A 16833-nucleotide genomic window follows, 5' to 3' on the forward strand; every position below is an offset into this window, starting at 1 on the left:
GCAGAGAGGTAGAGAGGGGGAGGAAGAGAGGTAGAGAGGAGGAGGTAGATAGGTGAGGTAGGGAGCAAGAGAGGTGTGGAGGGTAGCGAGAGGGAGGGTTGGTGAAGGAAAGGACAAGGGGAGAGGGGGAGGTAGAGAGGGGGGGTAGAGAAGGGAGGAGAGGAATATTAGTGAGATAGGGAGGTAGAAAGGGTGGGCCGATGGCTCAGTAATGGACAAATAAGGGCTTGAATACTGACTACACGATAAGCCGACACAAATCTCCATTTGACATAGATGCACTTTGAGATACAGACATTTCAGAAGTTGGGCTTCAGCACCGAGGCTGCAATGTTTGTGTCTGTGTGTGTCTACGTGTTTCTCACCAGGCTGCGGAACTGGTTCTGAAGCAGCTTGGAGGATCGACCCAGTGATGACTGGGAGGCCAGAGACTCAAACGACTTGATCCGATGGGCCGACGAGTGACGGGCACAGACACTGTCACTGCCCACTCCAATGTCTACAGATAAAGAATAGAGCAGTTACAGTGCATTCGGAAAGTATTGAGACCCCTTGACTTTTTCCAAAATGTTATGTTCTAGCCTTATTCTAAAATTGATTACATAAAAGGTTTTCCTAATCAATCTACACATAATACCCCATAATGACAAAGCGAAAACAGGTTTTTGGACATTTTTGCTAATTTATTACTAATAAAAACAAAAATACCTTATTTACATAAGTATTCAGACCCTTTGCTATGATGAGACTTGCAATTGAGCTCAAATGCATCGTTTCCATTGACCATCCTTGAGATGTTTCTACAACTTGACTGGAGTCCACCTGTGGTAAATTCAATTGATTGGACATGATTTGGAAAGGCACACACCTGTCTATATCATGCATGTCAGAGCAAAAACCAAGTCATACGGTTGAAGGAATTGTCCATAGAGCTCAGAGACAGGATTGTGTCAAGGCACAGAAAAGATTCTGCAACATTGAAGGTCACCAAGAACACAGTGGCCTCCATCATTCTTAAATGGAAGAAATTTGGAACCACCAAGACTCTTCCTAGAGCTGGACACCCGACCAAACTGAGCAATCGGAGGAGAAGGGCCTTGGTCAGGGAGTTGACCAAGAATCCGATGATCACTCTGACAGAACTCCAGAGTTCCTCTGTGGAGATGAGAGAACCTTCCAGAAGGACAACCATCTCTGCAGCACTCCACCAATCAAGCCTTTATGGTAGAGTGGCCAGACGGAAGCCACTCCTCAGTAAAAGGCAAATGACAGCCGGCTTTGAGTTTGCCAAAAGGCACCTAAAGGACTCAGACCATTAGAAACAAGATTTTCTGGTCTGATGAAACCAAGCATCACGTCTGGAGGAAACCTGGCACCATCACTACGGTGAAGCATGGTGGTGGCAGCATCATGCTGTGGGGATGTTTTTCAGTGGCAGGGAATGGGAGACTAGTCAGGATCGAGGGACAGATGAACGGAAGCATAGTACAGAGAGATCCTTGATGAAAACCTGCTCCAGAGCACTGTGGACCTCAGACTGGGGCGAAGGTTCACCTTCCAACCGGACAACAACCCTGAGCACACAGCCAAAACAACGCAGGAGTGGCTTCGGGACAAGTCTCTGAATGTCCTTGAATGGCCCAGCCAGACCCCGGACTTGAACCCGATGGAACATCTCTGGTGAGACCTAAAAATAGCTGTGCAGCGACGCGACCTATCCAACCTGACAGAGCTTGAGAGGATCTGCAGAGAAGAATGGGAGAAACTCCCCAAATACAGCTGTGCCAAGTTTGTAGCTTTATACCCAAGAAGACTCAAGGCTGTAATTGCTGCCAAAGGTGCTTCAACAAAGTACTGAGTAAAGGGTCTGAATACTTTGTAAATACGATTTCATTATTATTATTTTTTTTTTATTTGCAAAAAAATCAAAAAAACTGTTTTAGCTTTGTCATTGTGGGGTATTGTGTGTAGATTGATGAGGGGGGAAAGAATGTAATACGTAACAAAATGTGGAAAAAGTCAAGGGGTCTGAATACTTTCTGAATGCACAGTATATACACACACACAATACACAGTATATACACACACACAGTATATACACACACACAATACACAGTATATACACACACACAATATATACACACGCAATAGAATAGTTTTACTAAACACCCATACTCACATGGGCTGCACACAAACACACACTTTCAACTAACCTGCAGTCACTTTGTTGAGAGCCACCAAACTGCTGAGTATCTTGGAGAAGTTCAGTCCTAGGAGCAGATCACTGGGATCAAACAGCTGTGGGAGACGAGAAAAAGACAGGTCATTGTGTGTGTGTGTGTGTGTGTCAGTGGAGGCTGGTGAGAGGATCTATAGGAGGACGGGCTCATTATAATGCTGGAATGGAATTCATGGAACGGAGACAGATATGTGGTTTCCATGTGTTTGATACCGTTCCATTTGTTCAACTCCAGCTATTACAATGAGCCTGTCCTCCTATAGCTCCTCCCACCAGCCGCCACTGGTGTGTGTTTGTGTGCATGTGTGTGTGCATGTGTGTGTGCTTGCATGTATGCACATCATTCCTGTGTGTGACATGGGGTTAGTGCCAAAACTAAAATACGTGGAGACATGCCAAAAAGTAATGGGGGAAAAATCACTAGTCAATTGGACAGCACTGGAGCTGGGTCATCACAATGCCTGCCACTGCCAATCAATAGAACTAATTTTCACTAGCACAGTAGCCTACAGACAGCTTCACAAACTACTGTACACCAAAGGACTTGTAGAAAACGGCAGGTGAGCAAAAATGTCCTGTACAGCACGAGAAGAGGTAGTTGACTGGAGTAGAGTAGATAGTTTGGAGTTAATGTGCCTGAGGGGTGAATTACTGTAGTTTCATTCTCTCCCTGTAAAATGTCTGTTAATGTACGTCACTCTCTCCATCTCTCAATCTCCATCTCTCCCTCCCTCCCCCTCCATCTCTCAATCTCCATCTCTCCCTCCCTCCCCCTCCATCCCCCCCATCTCTCCCTCCCTCCCCCTCCATCCCCCCATCTCTCCCCCCTCCCCCTCCACCCCCCCTCTCTCTCCCCCCTCCCCCTCCATCTCTCCCTCCCTTCCATCTCCCCCCCATCTCTCCCTCCCTCCCCCTCCCTCCCCCCATCTCTCCCCCCTCTCCCTCCCCCTCCATCTCACCCTCCCCCTCCACCCCCCCCCTCCCCCTCCATCTCTCCCTCCCTTCCATCTCCCCCTCCATCCCCCCCATCTCTCCCTCCCTCCCCCTCCATCCCCCCATCTCTCCCCCCTCCCCCTCCACCCCCCCTCTCTCTCCTCCCTCCCCCTCCATCTCTCCCTCCCTTCCATCTCTCCCTCCCCCTCCATCTCTCCCTCTCCGTGCAGTGGTTACTGTCGGGCCACTGAGGGGGAGTGACTGAGATGTGGCTACCTTTTATCTTCCGCTCTGATTCCAGACAGTCTATGCCCTGAGAGAATGTGTGTGTGCATGGCCTGCACTTCCAGTCCAGTCCCATATTCCTCCACTGTCCCATAGAGGTACATATTACATACAAACATTCAATGATTGTGTGAAGGTTTTGGATATATAATATGTGCAGAGAAACGTGAGAGTGACACACCAAACACTATGCTCCAATGTGGTTTATTGACACAATGTTTCAATCATTAGGGCTTAACCAGAGCTGAATGTACCAGGACTGGTTTGACTGTGGCCCTTCCAGCCCTGACCTGATAGATACAGTAGGTGAAGTCAGGAGTGCCGCTATATGGCTTTAACTTATCCAGAATATCAGATCAGTGGCCACTCCAATGGAGGGAGGAAGGGTGCATTTCAAAAGTACTCTTAACTGGATCGATGACTACAGGGGGTGTGGAAACTCTTAGGGTCACTTCCTGTTGTCAACAGGTCAGGGGTGAAGGGTCAGCTAACTGCTGCACAGAGTGTGTGACATGGCTCCAAACAGTCTGAAGACATAAAAACACATTTACTTGAAGAAGAGTTTGTGCTGCTGGTCATTCTGTTAACAAATTTTGCGTCAGCACTGTTCTTCAAGTAAATGTGTTTTTGAGAGGTTTTCTGTGGAAATTGTTAAAAGTAGTCATTGTGCATAGTTGTGTGGTTTGTTTAGCAATAAGTGTTTTTTGTTTGGCATACATTTTAAAGTGACAAATCTGAGTCTCCGCATCAGTTACTGTGGAATTGCCCATAGAATAATCCCAAGAAAACAACAGTAACACCCACACACACCAAACAGTATACAATCATCTGCCAAACACACACCCATCAGAAGCAGGTCGGGGCTTAAAAAGCGCTGGCACACCAACGTGTGGGTACGTACACACACACACACACACACACACACATACACACACACCCCTAATCTGCTGCCCCATGCAGCTAGCTGTACTGTGGGCCAGCAGTAATTTGGGGTCTGGAGAGGGTGTATGATGTCTGGCCATGTCCTACACTCTTATAATCCAGCTCCCTGCATGTTACACAAACACACGGCTCGCTCTCCTCTCCTCTCTAAAGCAGCTTATAGGGAAACAGGTTTACGGTATGAGGGGCATGGAGGGCTGCTGGGAGGTTTTCAAGGTCTGTCTATCTGCACACCTGGGAAGCTTAGTTATCCCAAAAACACCCCATGACTCGGAGAGAGGTAGACGAGCAGTCCACTTCGCAGAGATTGGAATCAGTCCAACCTCAAACATTCATTTACTACACCAGTGTTTTCCAAGCCTGGTCCTGGGGATTCAAAAGGGTACACATTTTAGTTTTTGCTCCAGCTGTCAGACACCTGATTCAACTAAGCAACTCGTCAAGCCTTTGATGAATGGATTCATAGTGCTAGGGCAAAAACCAAACTGTGCACCACTTTGGGTCCCCAGGACCAGGCGGGGAAACACTGGACCAGATGTTTAGCATCTCTATTTCAAAGTTATTCTGTCTCAACATAAGTGTTGTCATAATGCGTCGGTGATATGCCTATTCAAATAAAGGCTTTTTCAAATCAATAATACCTACTCAGCACTAGAAGGTACTGGAACCCCGTCTTTATAGCCAAGTTATGGTTAATCATTTATTCCTTGTGTTATTAGTTTTCTATTTTTTGCTCTCTGCATTGTTGGGAAGGGCCCAAAAGAAAGAATTTCACCGTTAGTCTACACTTGTTGTTTACTAAGCATGTGACAAACATTTGATTTGATTTATGAAATTCTTATCCAAGAAGAGAAGGCTTTGTGTTGACATTCAACACCAAGCACAAGTAAGCCATTAACAAAATCCTATTCAGACCCCTTTATTCTACAGTGCCCTCCCTCCATTTCTCTCTCTCTGTCTCTGTCTCTATTTCTTTCCCTCTCCCATCTCCTTCTCTCCTGCAGTCTCAGTGAGGAAAGTCAATAGTGAAGATGGAACAGTGAGCTGTATTGTCCAGACTGGGGGGGTTCAATGACTCCTCTATGCACTGACACAGTACCAAACGCTCTCTCTGTGTGTGTGTGTGTGTGTGTGTGTGTGTGTGTGTGTGTGTGTGTGTGTGTGTGTGTGTGTGTGTGTGTGTGTGTGTGTGTGTGTGTGTGTGTGTGTGTGTGTGTGTGTGTGTGTGATAGCCATTGCCCTCTAACCACAGATCTAGAATCTGACTGTTCACCCTAATCATTATTGTCAAAGTCTTTGGTGTAACAGTTGACACAGACAGCATTAGCTGCTGCTGTACGAGAAATGACCAAAACATCCCAATAAAAACTCATGAGACGTTAGACTTCCTATATGGGTCAACTAGGTAGTGAGTTTGAAGACTACACTTTCTGACAACTCTGGGTGGATTCAATGACCAAGTGTAGCCTAATTCTCGCTTGCGGGTATCTGGATAACTAGCTGGTGTTTCCAAATCGAGAATGGGGGACACAAGCGCAACGCCGTGCACGTAGGCTATGGGGGCCGGCGAAGAAAGACGACGACTTACATAATGGAAAAGCATCAGTCTGATAACCAGAGAAAGACCGTTTATAGAAGTGTATACATTAACTAGCTATCTGCACTTGGAGCCTACAAGATAATGTTACATTGTTACATTTTTAAACGACTGCAGCAAATAATTGCAGCATGACTGTTACAATGTTGCGATTGTGGATAGGCCATTTCAGTGCAGGCGACAAACAAGGCAGCCTCACACCCGGCGATGGGTGATTGTTCTCGGCTCCCACTGTCAGCAGGCCTATCCCTCCGTCCACTTCGTGGCCCCATTGTTTATTGTGTCACATTGGATATTTGTAAGATTTTACGTAGGTTATTTATCTTTCTTATTAAATGTTGGATGCATGTTTGGAGTGTTTGTGGGGTTATTTTATGGAGAACGTACCTCTACGCGAAACGAATTGCAGCCTTTGAGAAACTCCTTTATGTTGCTCAAGCACTCGCCGTCGTTCTTCGGTTCTTGGTAGATCTGGGATAACAAAAATGCATATGAGAAACACGAATTTCGATCAAAATGAACTTTTTTTCCATAGCCTAGCTCCTTGGAAGCAGTCTAAAGTCTTATGCGCGTTTTGATTCAGAGTCGAAGCCAACATTCCCTCTCCTTGGCTTGCTGCTACAACACAGAAACAGATTCTCCAGCAGGGAAGTAGGCAGTGGATTGAGGGAAATGACGTTGACGAATGGGAGCTGTGAGAAACAACACAGCAGCAGTGAGGGAGGACGTTGGCAACTCCTCTGAACAGAGAGGCGGGATGGATCAAATTGATCAAAACAGAAAAAATATCAAAGAACGGGTGGGATATAAATAAGTGACACTATCCACAATGCCAATGTGAATGGATGTAATACGGCCTATGAATCTAGAAGGAGAGATCTGACGACACACCTTTTATTACCAGTCTATAACCATAGGCTACATGAACTGATAACCATAGGCTACATGAACTGATAACCATAGGCTACGTGAACTGATAACCATAGGCTACATGAACTGATAACCATAGGCTACATGAACTGATAACCATAGGCTACATGAACTGATAACCATAGGCTACATGAACTGATAACCATAGGCTACATGAACTGATAACCATAGGCTACATGAACTGATAACCATAGGCTACATGAACTGATAACCATAGGCTACATGAACTGATAACCATAGGCTACATGAACTGCCAGTGAGATATACAACAATAGATAAACATTGGACGCTGGTTGAGTATGGACATATAGATATTACACTAGAGTAATTACCAGTTAAATGACCTGTAGCCTATCGGTCTAGCCCATGCAGTTAGAATATAATAGGATATAGAACATAATAAAATAATAACTTCATTTTTCCTGAGGGCAGACTTGCTACTTGCTACTGTTTGGTATTTTCTTAGACTACAGAACACTGGAATATCACGCTTTCTCCTCCTTTCTACTTGTGGCCAATAGCTCATCATCAGGTGGTCACCATGGGCAGATTTCAACAGCCTACTCTATCAGACCATAAGAACAGAATCAACGGTTGGTCAGAACCCTGGTTAGATTAGGCTATAGGTGATGTTCTCCTGTAAGGTGATGGAAGTGTATCTCTCTTCCAGCACTAGGCTAGTTTGTTGTCAGAGAGGCATTTAAGATTAAGAACGCCAGGGAACGCCCAAGCTGTCTAAAGACACACAGGATTTGGGGTACACAATACATAACAAGGCTAAAGTGACTGGGGGTTTTGGTGTTGACAGACATACATTACAAATACCGCACTGTTGCTTTAAATGTGGAGAGGGTCTCTCTCTCTCTGTCTGTGAGCTTTTGCGGTCAATGGCGGCCCACTCTTATGGTGTACCCTCATACATCCCCACTAGCTGGTGATCCGGATTATGTGTCAACCATAGGCTACATATAAACCATAGGCTATAGACCTATAGATCCTGTGCATAAACGTAGTACCGCGTAATGCGCCTTGGATTCCAATCTCACAACGCATCTGTAGGCTATATGGGGCCTTTTCTGTTGCCTGTCTACAGAAAAAAACTCAAATCCATAGGCTACACAATTCTCAAACCATAGAGCTCATACATTTAAGAGCTTGTTTGACAACAACACAAAATGCGTCTCGTCGTTTGTCTTGGTTTAAGAATATACAAAGGCTACTAATAATTGCGCACAGAATAGATCGTCGTGACTCGCATCTGCCACAGCGAACGGTCTGGTCTGTCTGTCTGTATAAACCTATCACACGCGTGAGTGTAGGCCTACTGACATATGTGCGACCATTTGTAGCTGTTTTTAGGAACAATAACATACGCTCTCGTGACCTACAAACGAATCTCTTAATGGGCCAGTGGGCAACGAGAAGCGAGATAAACCGCGTTATGTCACGGTTCTTGCCGCATAGACGGGCCGATGAAGCTGGCGGCAAGAAGGGAAGACAAGCGGCAGTTCTGTCCTTACTTTGTCCATGGAGCCCGGGCTCAGCCGCTCCAGCAGTCTGCACAAGACCACCCCATCTTTGAGGGAGGTCTGTAAAAATGCCTCTGGATCCGATATAGTCTTTTTCGGCGACTCCAGCACCCCGAGTGTGATCAGCCAAGTGACCGTCTGCTCCGCGGAATTCATGGCCTCAGTCTCGGAGGAAAATCCAACGAAGCGGCAGGTTTTTGCGTATTTCAATAGCTACCCCTGGTACGCAATCATCTGGGGCGTTAAAACAAAAACATTATCCTTCCATACATGCGACCGCGAAAGATCCCTCCTTCCTTTTATGTATTGTCTCTACCGGGTGGATTTGGATGATGCTCGGTTTGTGAAAATACAGCGGGTCTGTTCCACGGTCAGCTTTACTCTCTTGTGTGCGGTGTTTCTCTCCTGCTCCAGCCTGGCAAGCTGTCAGATGCAGTTCCCGGTGATGCGTTGGAGCAGCAGACTGCATATGCGCATCGCTGCCGCCAGCCCAGCCACTCATCCCACAGCAGATGACATCACAGCAACAAGGACAGAAGCTAGTCCAGCCAGTTGTTGGCGGGGACATTTTTGTGTGAATAGCTCTGCATGGCTTTGCATAGCAGCAGCATAATCCCTTTATCACACTGTATATTTGTTTTGGAGAGGGAAGGAGAAAGCAAAGTCGATAGCTTACAATGTATGTCGCCTGCAACTGGACTGATGTTTTTAGACGGGTCTTATCGTCGGTGTCTGATGTAGGGAGACTAGTTAGACTGGACTCATATCCCAATGAGACTAACCAGCAGTATCAAAGTTGTGACCCTTTACATGGGACCGTTTTGACAATTTACAATATAATTCCCCATGAACACTATTAATATCGGTGTATTAACAATGGATAAATGTATTCTGAATGGCCCACTGTACCTGTCTACTAAACTAAAGCCATTGTCAGAATCTCCTATCTCATTAGCCTAGTTGGAGAGCAGTGGTTGGACTCTCCTTCAGTTCACATATTGTCCACACGGTGGTGCTCCTTAGCTTCTCCGTGCGCATTTTTATTTATTTATTTTATTTAACTCTGTCTGTCCCTCTTTCTCTCTCTCTCTCTCTCTCTCTCTCTCTCTCTCTCTCTCTCTAACGCTCATGACTGATCACCTACCTGGAGGAATCTGGAATCCCTGAGGGTCTCCATGGATACCGCTGGAAGCTGTCCTAGTCTGTAAATCTCTCTGGAGCACTGTGTGTGGTTAGGAGGTTGGACTCCTGAGGCCCAGGTGTTTATCATGGTGTCTAAACAGGCATTGTTGAGGGACACACCAGAGCCTCTAAGGTCCTGTCACCACCAGCCTGTTACTGTGGAGACTGCCCCAGGTCTCTCTCTCTCTATTGACATCTCTCGAACATCCTCTCTTTCTTTCCCTCCATGTCTCTCACTCCACTTCTGTCATTTCCTCTTTGCCTATCACATTTTCCACACCGTTTTTCCTGAGCACTCTCTAAACGTGCTATAATATTTTATTGACTTTATTTACACATTTGTTGCTTACCTGAATTTGAACATTGGATGTATTACAGTGGTATAACATGTTATTAAAGCTCCTGTATGTGGATGGGAGGGAAGGGAAACAGTCAGGTCTCATGACAGTGTGTGTGCGTGTGCGTGCGTGTGCGTGTGCGTGTGCGTGTGTGTGTGTGTGTGTGTGTGTGTGGACCAGCAGAATTCACATCAGGGGAGGTCTCATTAGTACTAGAGGAAACAGACAGGACAGAGAGAGAGAGAAGAAATGAGAGCTGAGAGAAGAGCTTCAGTAACATCTGGAACACCTGCTGTGGGCAGACCAGGAGTTAAGAACAGACACTCAGCAACATAAATATGAGCTACTAACATGTCACACACTGAAACACCATATGGCCTGTTACTAATGATCCTGTCACGGCTCCAGTGTGTGTGTGTGTGTGTGTGTGTGTGTGTGTGTGTGTGTGTGTGTGTGTGTGTGTGTGTGTGTGTGTGTGTGTGTGTGTGTGAGAGAGAGAGAGAGAGAGAGAGAGCAATAATAGTGTGTGTTTTGGGGTGAGTCTCTGAGCTTAAGGGTGACACATTTCTCATAAAACCAATCTCCCCCTCTCTTTATCTCCCCCACTCTTTATCTCGCCTCTCTGCGAGAAGAAGAATATGTAAACAGCTCTTTATTGATTACTTTTACTATTTTATCACCAACTTCTACATGATTTAACATAATGCAGACTGTTGCCTGTGCTTCATTGCTATTGTGTTGGAGAGATACTAACTTAATAACTTACAGTATGAGCCTCTGATATACACACATAATAACACACACACTGCCACCTCCTCCTCTTTCCCATAGTGCTATAACTCACCCAGTGACCTCTCTGTCATCCTCCATGCTCACAGGGAACAGAGAAGCCACACCTGGACCACAATCAGATATACGCACGCATGCACACACACACAGACATACACACACATACCACACACCACACACAGAAACACCAGGGCCTGCCCATGGTCTGATAACCATAAACAGGTCACCATGGGTATATTAGCAGTGCAGTCTCTGAGGGCTTCAACCAAAACTCAACCACATTGGACCAGGAGAGGCAAGACACATCCCTGTGAAGCTAGTGGCTTCCTCCTCAGTGCAGAGCAGGAGTTTCCCTTTAATCACTGGTTATAAGCAAATAGTATATGTATTTCTATACTAGGTTATACTATACTATTATACTATACTATACTATTATACTACTACAGTGTTAAACTACACTATACTGTACTGTACTACTATACTGCTATATTGTACTACTATACGACTATACTTTACTAGAAACACAAATTATATACACATATACTATATTATACACATATGTATGTTTCTTACACATATAAACACACATGTATTATTTCTGTCAATGTGTGATGTTTTTTACCAGACTGTTCAGTTCAATTCTGTCTTTTTCCTAGTGTCATACATAATTTCCTCAACAATGTTGAATCCCTTTGCAATTGCAGTTCGTGACACCCTTTGTAATCAAGTGGAGTCTGCTGAGGGGATAACAGCTCATAATAATGTCTGGAATGGAGCAAATGGAACGGCATCAAACACATGGAAACCACACAATATTCCACTCCATCCACTACCATGAGCCCGTCCTCCCCAATTAAGGTGCCACCAACCTCTTGTGATTCTCTCTGAGTGAACATCTGAGTGAAAATACTAAAATGAATGAGAGAGGAATAAGCAAATACAGTATCTGTGCTTTGACATAGATTAGTTGTTATTAGTTTATAGTTGTGATCAGTGGTAGCTGTCTGTCTCAATGGCTGAGCAGGACAGTTTGCCATCAGAAGCAACACTTATACTGTAGAAGGAAAGTAACTCAAGGAATAATAAACCACCAACAACACAAATTGCCTTACTAATGTTGTTCATTAAATCAAATAAAATACAAACTCTGTATAATCCCTCCTGACTCCTTCCTTATTTAGACGTTTGGTCTTATCCGGGCAGGGAGGCCATATTTGTCTTCCTTCGCCCTCTCCCTTTTCTCTCTCCACTTTTTGGTTATATTCTTCAAGTAGCCTCTTATTCCAATGTGGCATGCACTGTTGCTGTGCACCTGGAAAAGGGACAGAGTGTTATAACTCTTCAACCTCTACATTCATGATTTGGCTTAGGCTATTCTTTACCAAACCAACGATTCTGCATTATCATTCTAATTATTCAAATGTAAAAAATATGCACAGCCTGACCTACCTGTGCCTCTTTTTCCTTCAGAATCTTCTTCTGGGCTATCTCCGCTTCCATGTGTCGCATCTGTTTGGCCCATCCATCTTCTCTTAAGCTCCAAACAATCTCCATCACCTGCATCTGGTCTGATAACCTGGCCTTGTCCTTGGCCCAGTCGCTCTGCTCATTTCCCCAGGCTTTCTCGGTCTGGACAATTTTCACCACCAGTCTCTGAATGATCTCCTGGAGTGCAGTTTTCTCCGTCTCTGCCGTCTTGATCTCTGCCTCTGTTGTTTTCGAGGCACACTGGAGATCCGTGATTATCTTTTGAAAGCTTTCTGCTTCATCTATTAGAGCAGATTTCTCCCTCTTCCAAAGCTTCTCCAGTTTTGACCTCTGGTCTGAAAACATGGCTTTGGCCTTGTTCCAGTCTTCCTGCTTTCCCTCCCAGGCTTCCTCTGTCCTCACCTGTTTCTTCACCAGTCTTTGAATGATCTCCTGGAGGGCAGCTTTTTCTGCCTCTGCCCTCTCATTCCCTCTGGTCATCTCCTTTAGAGCTTCCTCTTGGACTGCATATTTATTCTGCTCCCACTTTACGCTCATCTCCAACTCCTGAATTGTTCTCATCAAGTGCTCATGCTCAGCTCTCCTCTCTTCTTCCATCCTTTCCTTCAGACGCTCAAACCTTGACTTTTTTTCAGCCGTTGGAGTAGCATCAGAAGCAGCCTGCTCTGTCCTCACCGCTGCCTTGGCCAGGGGGGCGTCTTTCACCCACACAACATTAGAGACCTGTCGAGACAGACGCTGTTCATTAGTTAATAGCTTTCTGTCCTTGGTTGCAGATGCTAAATGTTTTGCTCAGCCTGGCTGTGCACTGTGCTGCTCTCTGGAAAAATAATAGATGGCAAGTTCAGACACTGTTCTGTCTACTGTCCTAACATGGTGACATGGTCCAAAAATAAAATACTTTATTGAGCTATATGTAATTGCACTTATTCTCCATTCTCTCATTGAAGTGACAATCAAATGGCCTTTTAGTCGGCCTACACTGTCCTGGTGTTTATCAATATAGTCTACCAACAAACTATTCTACAATGCATGCTGTAGTAGGTATTACTTTTACTTTGAATGTAATGAGTCATACTTAAACTTGTTCAGACTTACTTGTTCAGGCTGATTGGTGTCCATCACTTTGCCCTGCAAATAGGCTTCCTGTGCTGCTCGCTGGAAAAGCATAGCTGTAGACTATATTACAGGAATCCCTCTCACTAATGTATATAGTCATGGCATAGAACTGCCCATAATATATTGTATTATACAAATTCCAATCATATTTCTAAAAGCCATTTTAACCTAGCAGGAAATTACTATCCAATTTTATCATCTGCTGATCTTATTGGCCTATATTATTGCCTAGCGCCTTACAGCATTGTTTAGGCTAGCCTACCTGTTCTTTCTTCCTCCGAGATTTTCGCTGCATGGCTGAAAAACAAATCAAAATAATTTTTTCAATATGGCTATGCTGAAAAAGTTTGCTAGGTGGTGCGTTACACTATCCGACTGTTTGTTTTTGTCCTGGACATTCGCAGGCCAGGCAGTGCGTTCTGATTGCGCAATAATGGCTTTGGAGCGCATGCGATCTGTCATCACTGGGTATCAGTTCGATTGATATAAATGAAATCTAAACATTTTTGTGTGAAAATCCAATAAAGAATGGAAACAGCATTGATTCAATCAGCTTATGTCCATGATAATGCATGTTGCCAGAATTATAATCTCTAATATTGTACCCTATATATCGGTACCCAGAGCCATATATAGTTAGGTCTAAATACATGGTGGTACCATGCACAGAACTTTATTGTGATTTTATTTATATGATGGTACCAACATCAGACGCTGTCACGCCCTGATCAGTTTCACCTTCCGCGTTATTCTCTCCACCTCCTCCAGGTGTCGCTTGTTTTCTCCGGTGTATTTATCCCTGTGTTTCCTGTCTCTCTGTGCCAGATCGTCTTGTATGTTAGTCAAGTCAACTAGCGTGTTTTTCCCGTTCTCCTTTTGCTATTCTCTTATTGATAGTTCTCTCGGTTCTGACCCCTGCCTGATCATCCTGCCTGCCCTGACCTTGATTCTGCCTGCCCTTCGGTACCTTTTGGACTCAGAACTGGTTTTGACCCTTTTGCCTGTCCACGTCCATTCTCTTGCCTTCCCCTATTGGATGAATAAATATTGTAAGAATTCAACCATCTGCCTCCTGTGTCTGCATCTGGGTCTCGCCTTGTGTCATGATAGAAACACCCAAATAAAACAACGAGGCGGTCAACTGTTGGCTGAAACCACGCAATTACAGATCCGTGCGTTTTTCTCCAGGGTCTCCTCTCGCACTAGACGGTTGGGCTCAATTACAAAATAATAGTACATGTAGTCTAACTACTGTATTTCACCTTGAAAAAATTAGTACAGCTGCTGAGATACTCAATCGCTTAATCTGCCAGATGTTGACTGGTTTATGCCCTCCACTTCTCCTGGGAGATAAAACTATTTTTCTCTCTATCCTTCCTCAGTCTCATCTCTCTCCCCTCTTTCCTTGCTTACCCCCCCATACTCTTGTGAAAAATGTTCACATGTTAAAACCTAACTATCACAAGCGAAATTACATTTTCGCATGTGAAAATCGAATTTGCACGTTCAAATCTTACTCTTACATGTGGAACTCTCACATGTGCAATTAAAGTGATTTGTTTTTACAAGGGTTGTTAATCCATCTCCATTTAAATCCGCCTCTCTCTCTCTCTCTCTCTCTCTCTCTCTCTCTCTCTCTCTCTCTCTCTCTCTCTCTCTCTCTCTCTCTCTTTCCGCCAGCCGCCCGCGGCATCTGGGGCAGGAACATGAGTCATATTTCATTAGGACAACACCAACTCTACACAACACAGACCCGCTGCGTCCCGGTCCAGACCCCAGCAGAGTGCATTAGCGGCAATGATAGATCGCACAGGCATTCACTGGCAGGATGCGGAGAGGGTGAAACAATAATAATTTAACAGCAAGTGACCCCCTTCACTTTTCAGAGATTTTACACTGGGTGCATGGTGAGATTGTGCGCTGCACTGTGCTTCCATTCAGATACGCGCTGGAAGCAGTGTGTGCCACATTGTTTCCGTTTGTGCGTGTGGGTCATTGATGTGAGTGTGCGTAGTGTCTAGGTAGCGGCGCTCCCCGCGGATGTTTGAACTTCGTGCCTGAACCTATAACGGATGCGTCACGTCGGCTCTGTCATGCGAATCCCCCCGTACGCCAACGCACAGCGCACGCTCGCTCCCAAGACGACACCGACTCCGTGACTCTCCATTTGAGCTGGTGACGCTGCTCGCTCTCTGGCGGTAGAACGGGATGTTTGACATTTGTACGGATTTGTGCTCGCACGGTGCGTCTTCTGTAAGATGGACCGAGGAGAGGACCAGTGACCAAACATGCCTACAGTCCTCCGCGACAAGGGAAAACTTTCCAACGTCTGTTTATTGCTTCGATGTGCTTTTCAGGTGAGAAGAGATACATGGCTATCTATTCAAAGTTCATGTGATAGTCAAGAAATACAATTTGTTTTAGTTTTTTGCTTTCTTTGTTTTACTTGAAATGTAGAATACTCTTTTGTAATAACGTTTTTTTGTAGGCTATTGTATTTGCGTTCTCATTTTAATTTACTGTAAAGTGAAACCAAAATTAATGATATAGAATAATGCAACAAAGCTAGTTAAGGATTTATTGCAAATACAAAAGAACAATTCACATGGGTTGAAATGTTATATTGATTTGTACAGTCTATGGTTTGAATAGTCACGATGAGATGTAAAAGTTGAGAAATCTTGAGGTCAGAGACGGTTAAACCCATTTCCGTCGTTTGACAAGCCAACCCGCAACCTTTCGTTTTCACTTCAGATACACTGTTCTAAATATAGAAACGGTAAGAGAACTATGAAGACATTTAAATCCAACTGTACTACAAGTTCATATGAGATCACATCGGTCTATGGGCGCTGTATAGGCAACAGATGGTTGTAGAATAGTTGGTCTGTATGCTGTTTGTTTGAAGGTGTTATGATGGGTTGAGGTTGGTTTGGGCGCAGGAGACCATGGTGTGTGTCTGGGGGATTGCGTCACCATTACTGTACCCTGCTGATGTGTTAATAGATGTGTGAAATGCATTATGCATATTATGCACACATTCTACAGCTACACTTTCAGCACTGTGTTCAATGACAGAGGTGCACACACACACACACACACACACACACACACACACACACACACACACACACACACACACACACACACACACACACACACACACACACACACACCTCCACGCCAGTGCTTGATCACACAGTCAGACAGTGGAGTGGAGTGACTCATACACACACACACACACACACACACACACACACACACACACACACACACACACACAGAGAGAGAGAGAGAGAGAGAGCAGAGCAGAGCAGAGCAGAGAAAAAAAAGAACAGTCTCAACAGCCAATTATTGCAGGATATCCAAGGATATGCAGTAACAACAACCACCAGTATTTCAGCAAGAAAGATAATGAGTAGAAAGAGGGACAGTAAAATGGGGACTAGAGATAGTGAGAAG

General features: G+C 44.8%; 3 protein-coding genes across 7 annotated transcripts in view; 1 reads left to right on the plus strand and 2 right to left on the minus strand.

The window, feature by feature from the left end:
- Positions 1–8898, minus strand: part of arhgef7a (Rho guanine nucleotide exchange factor (GEF) 7a) — a 37509-nt gene extending 28611 nt beyond the window's left edge. For 2 of the 3 annotated variants that reach the window (XR_003868157.1, XM_029702854.1), the window contains exons 1-4: positions 8447–8896; positions 6384–6467; positions 2214–2298; positions 366–499 (exon numbers count right to left, since the gene is read on the minus strand). Coding sequence is in view for 2 of the 3 variants with exons in the window: in XM_029702854.1 (XP_029558714.1) it covers positions 366–499; positions 2214–2298; positions 6384–6467; positions 8447–8611 (468 nt within the window). In the remaining variant the exon portion in view is untranslated. Of the gene's footprint in view, positions 1–365; positions 500–2213; positions 2299–6383; positions 6468–8446 lie in introns of all 3 variants that reach the window. The other variant, XM_029702855.1, reaches the window with a different exon arrangement.
- A 2440-nt stretch (positions 8899–11338) lies between these two features.
- LOC115155356 (trichoplein keratin filament-binding protein-like) lies at positions 11339–13975 on the minus strand. The gene is made up of 4 exons (XM_029701920.1): positions 13634–13975; positions 13351–13410; positions 12214–12975; positions 11339–12076 (listed from the first exon to the last, which is right to left on the minus strand). The coding sequence occupies exons 1-4, from the start codon at positions 13664–13666 to the stop codon at positions 11942–11944; spliced, it is 990 nt and encodes a 329-aa protein (XP_029557780.1). The 5' UTR covers positions 13667–13975; the 3' UTR covers positions 11339–11941.
- Positions 13976–15124: 1149 nt separating this feature from the next.
- aff3 (AF4/FMR2 family, member 3) overlaps positions 15125–16833 on the plus strand; it is a 37209-nt gene continuing 35500 nt past the window's right edge. For all 3 annotated transcript variants that reach the window (XM_029702857.1, XM_029702858.1, XM_029702856.1), the window contains exon 1: positions 15125–15728. The gene's annotated coding sequence lies outside the window, so the exon portion shown is untranslated. The remainder of the gene's footprint in view (positions 15729–16833) is intronic.

The sequence above is a fragment of the Salmo trutta genome, chromosome 20 (genome assembly GCF_901001165.1).
Source record: "Salmo trutta chromosome 20, fSalTru1.1, whole genome shotgun sequence".
In the NCBI taxonomy this organism is placed as follows: Eukaryota; Metazoa; Chordata; class Actinopteri; order Salmoniformes; family Salmonidae; genus Salmo; species Salmo trutta.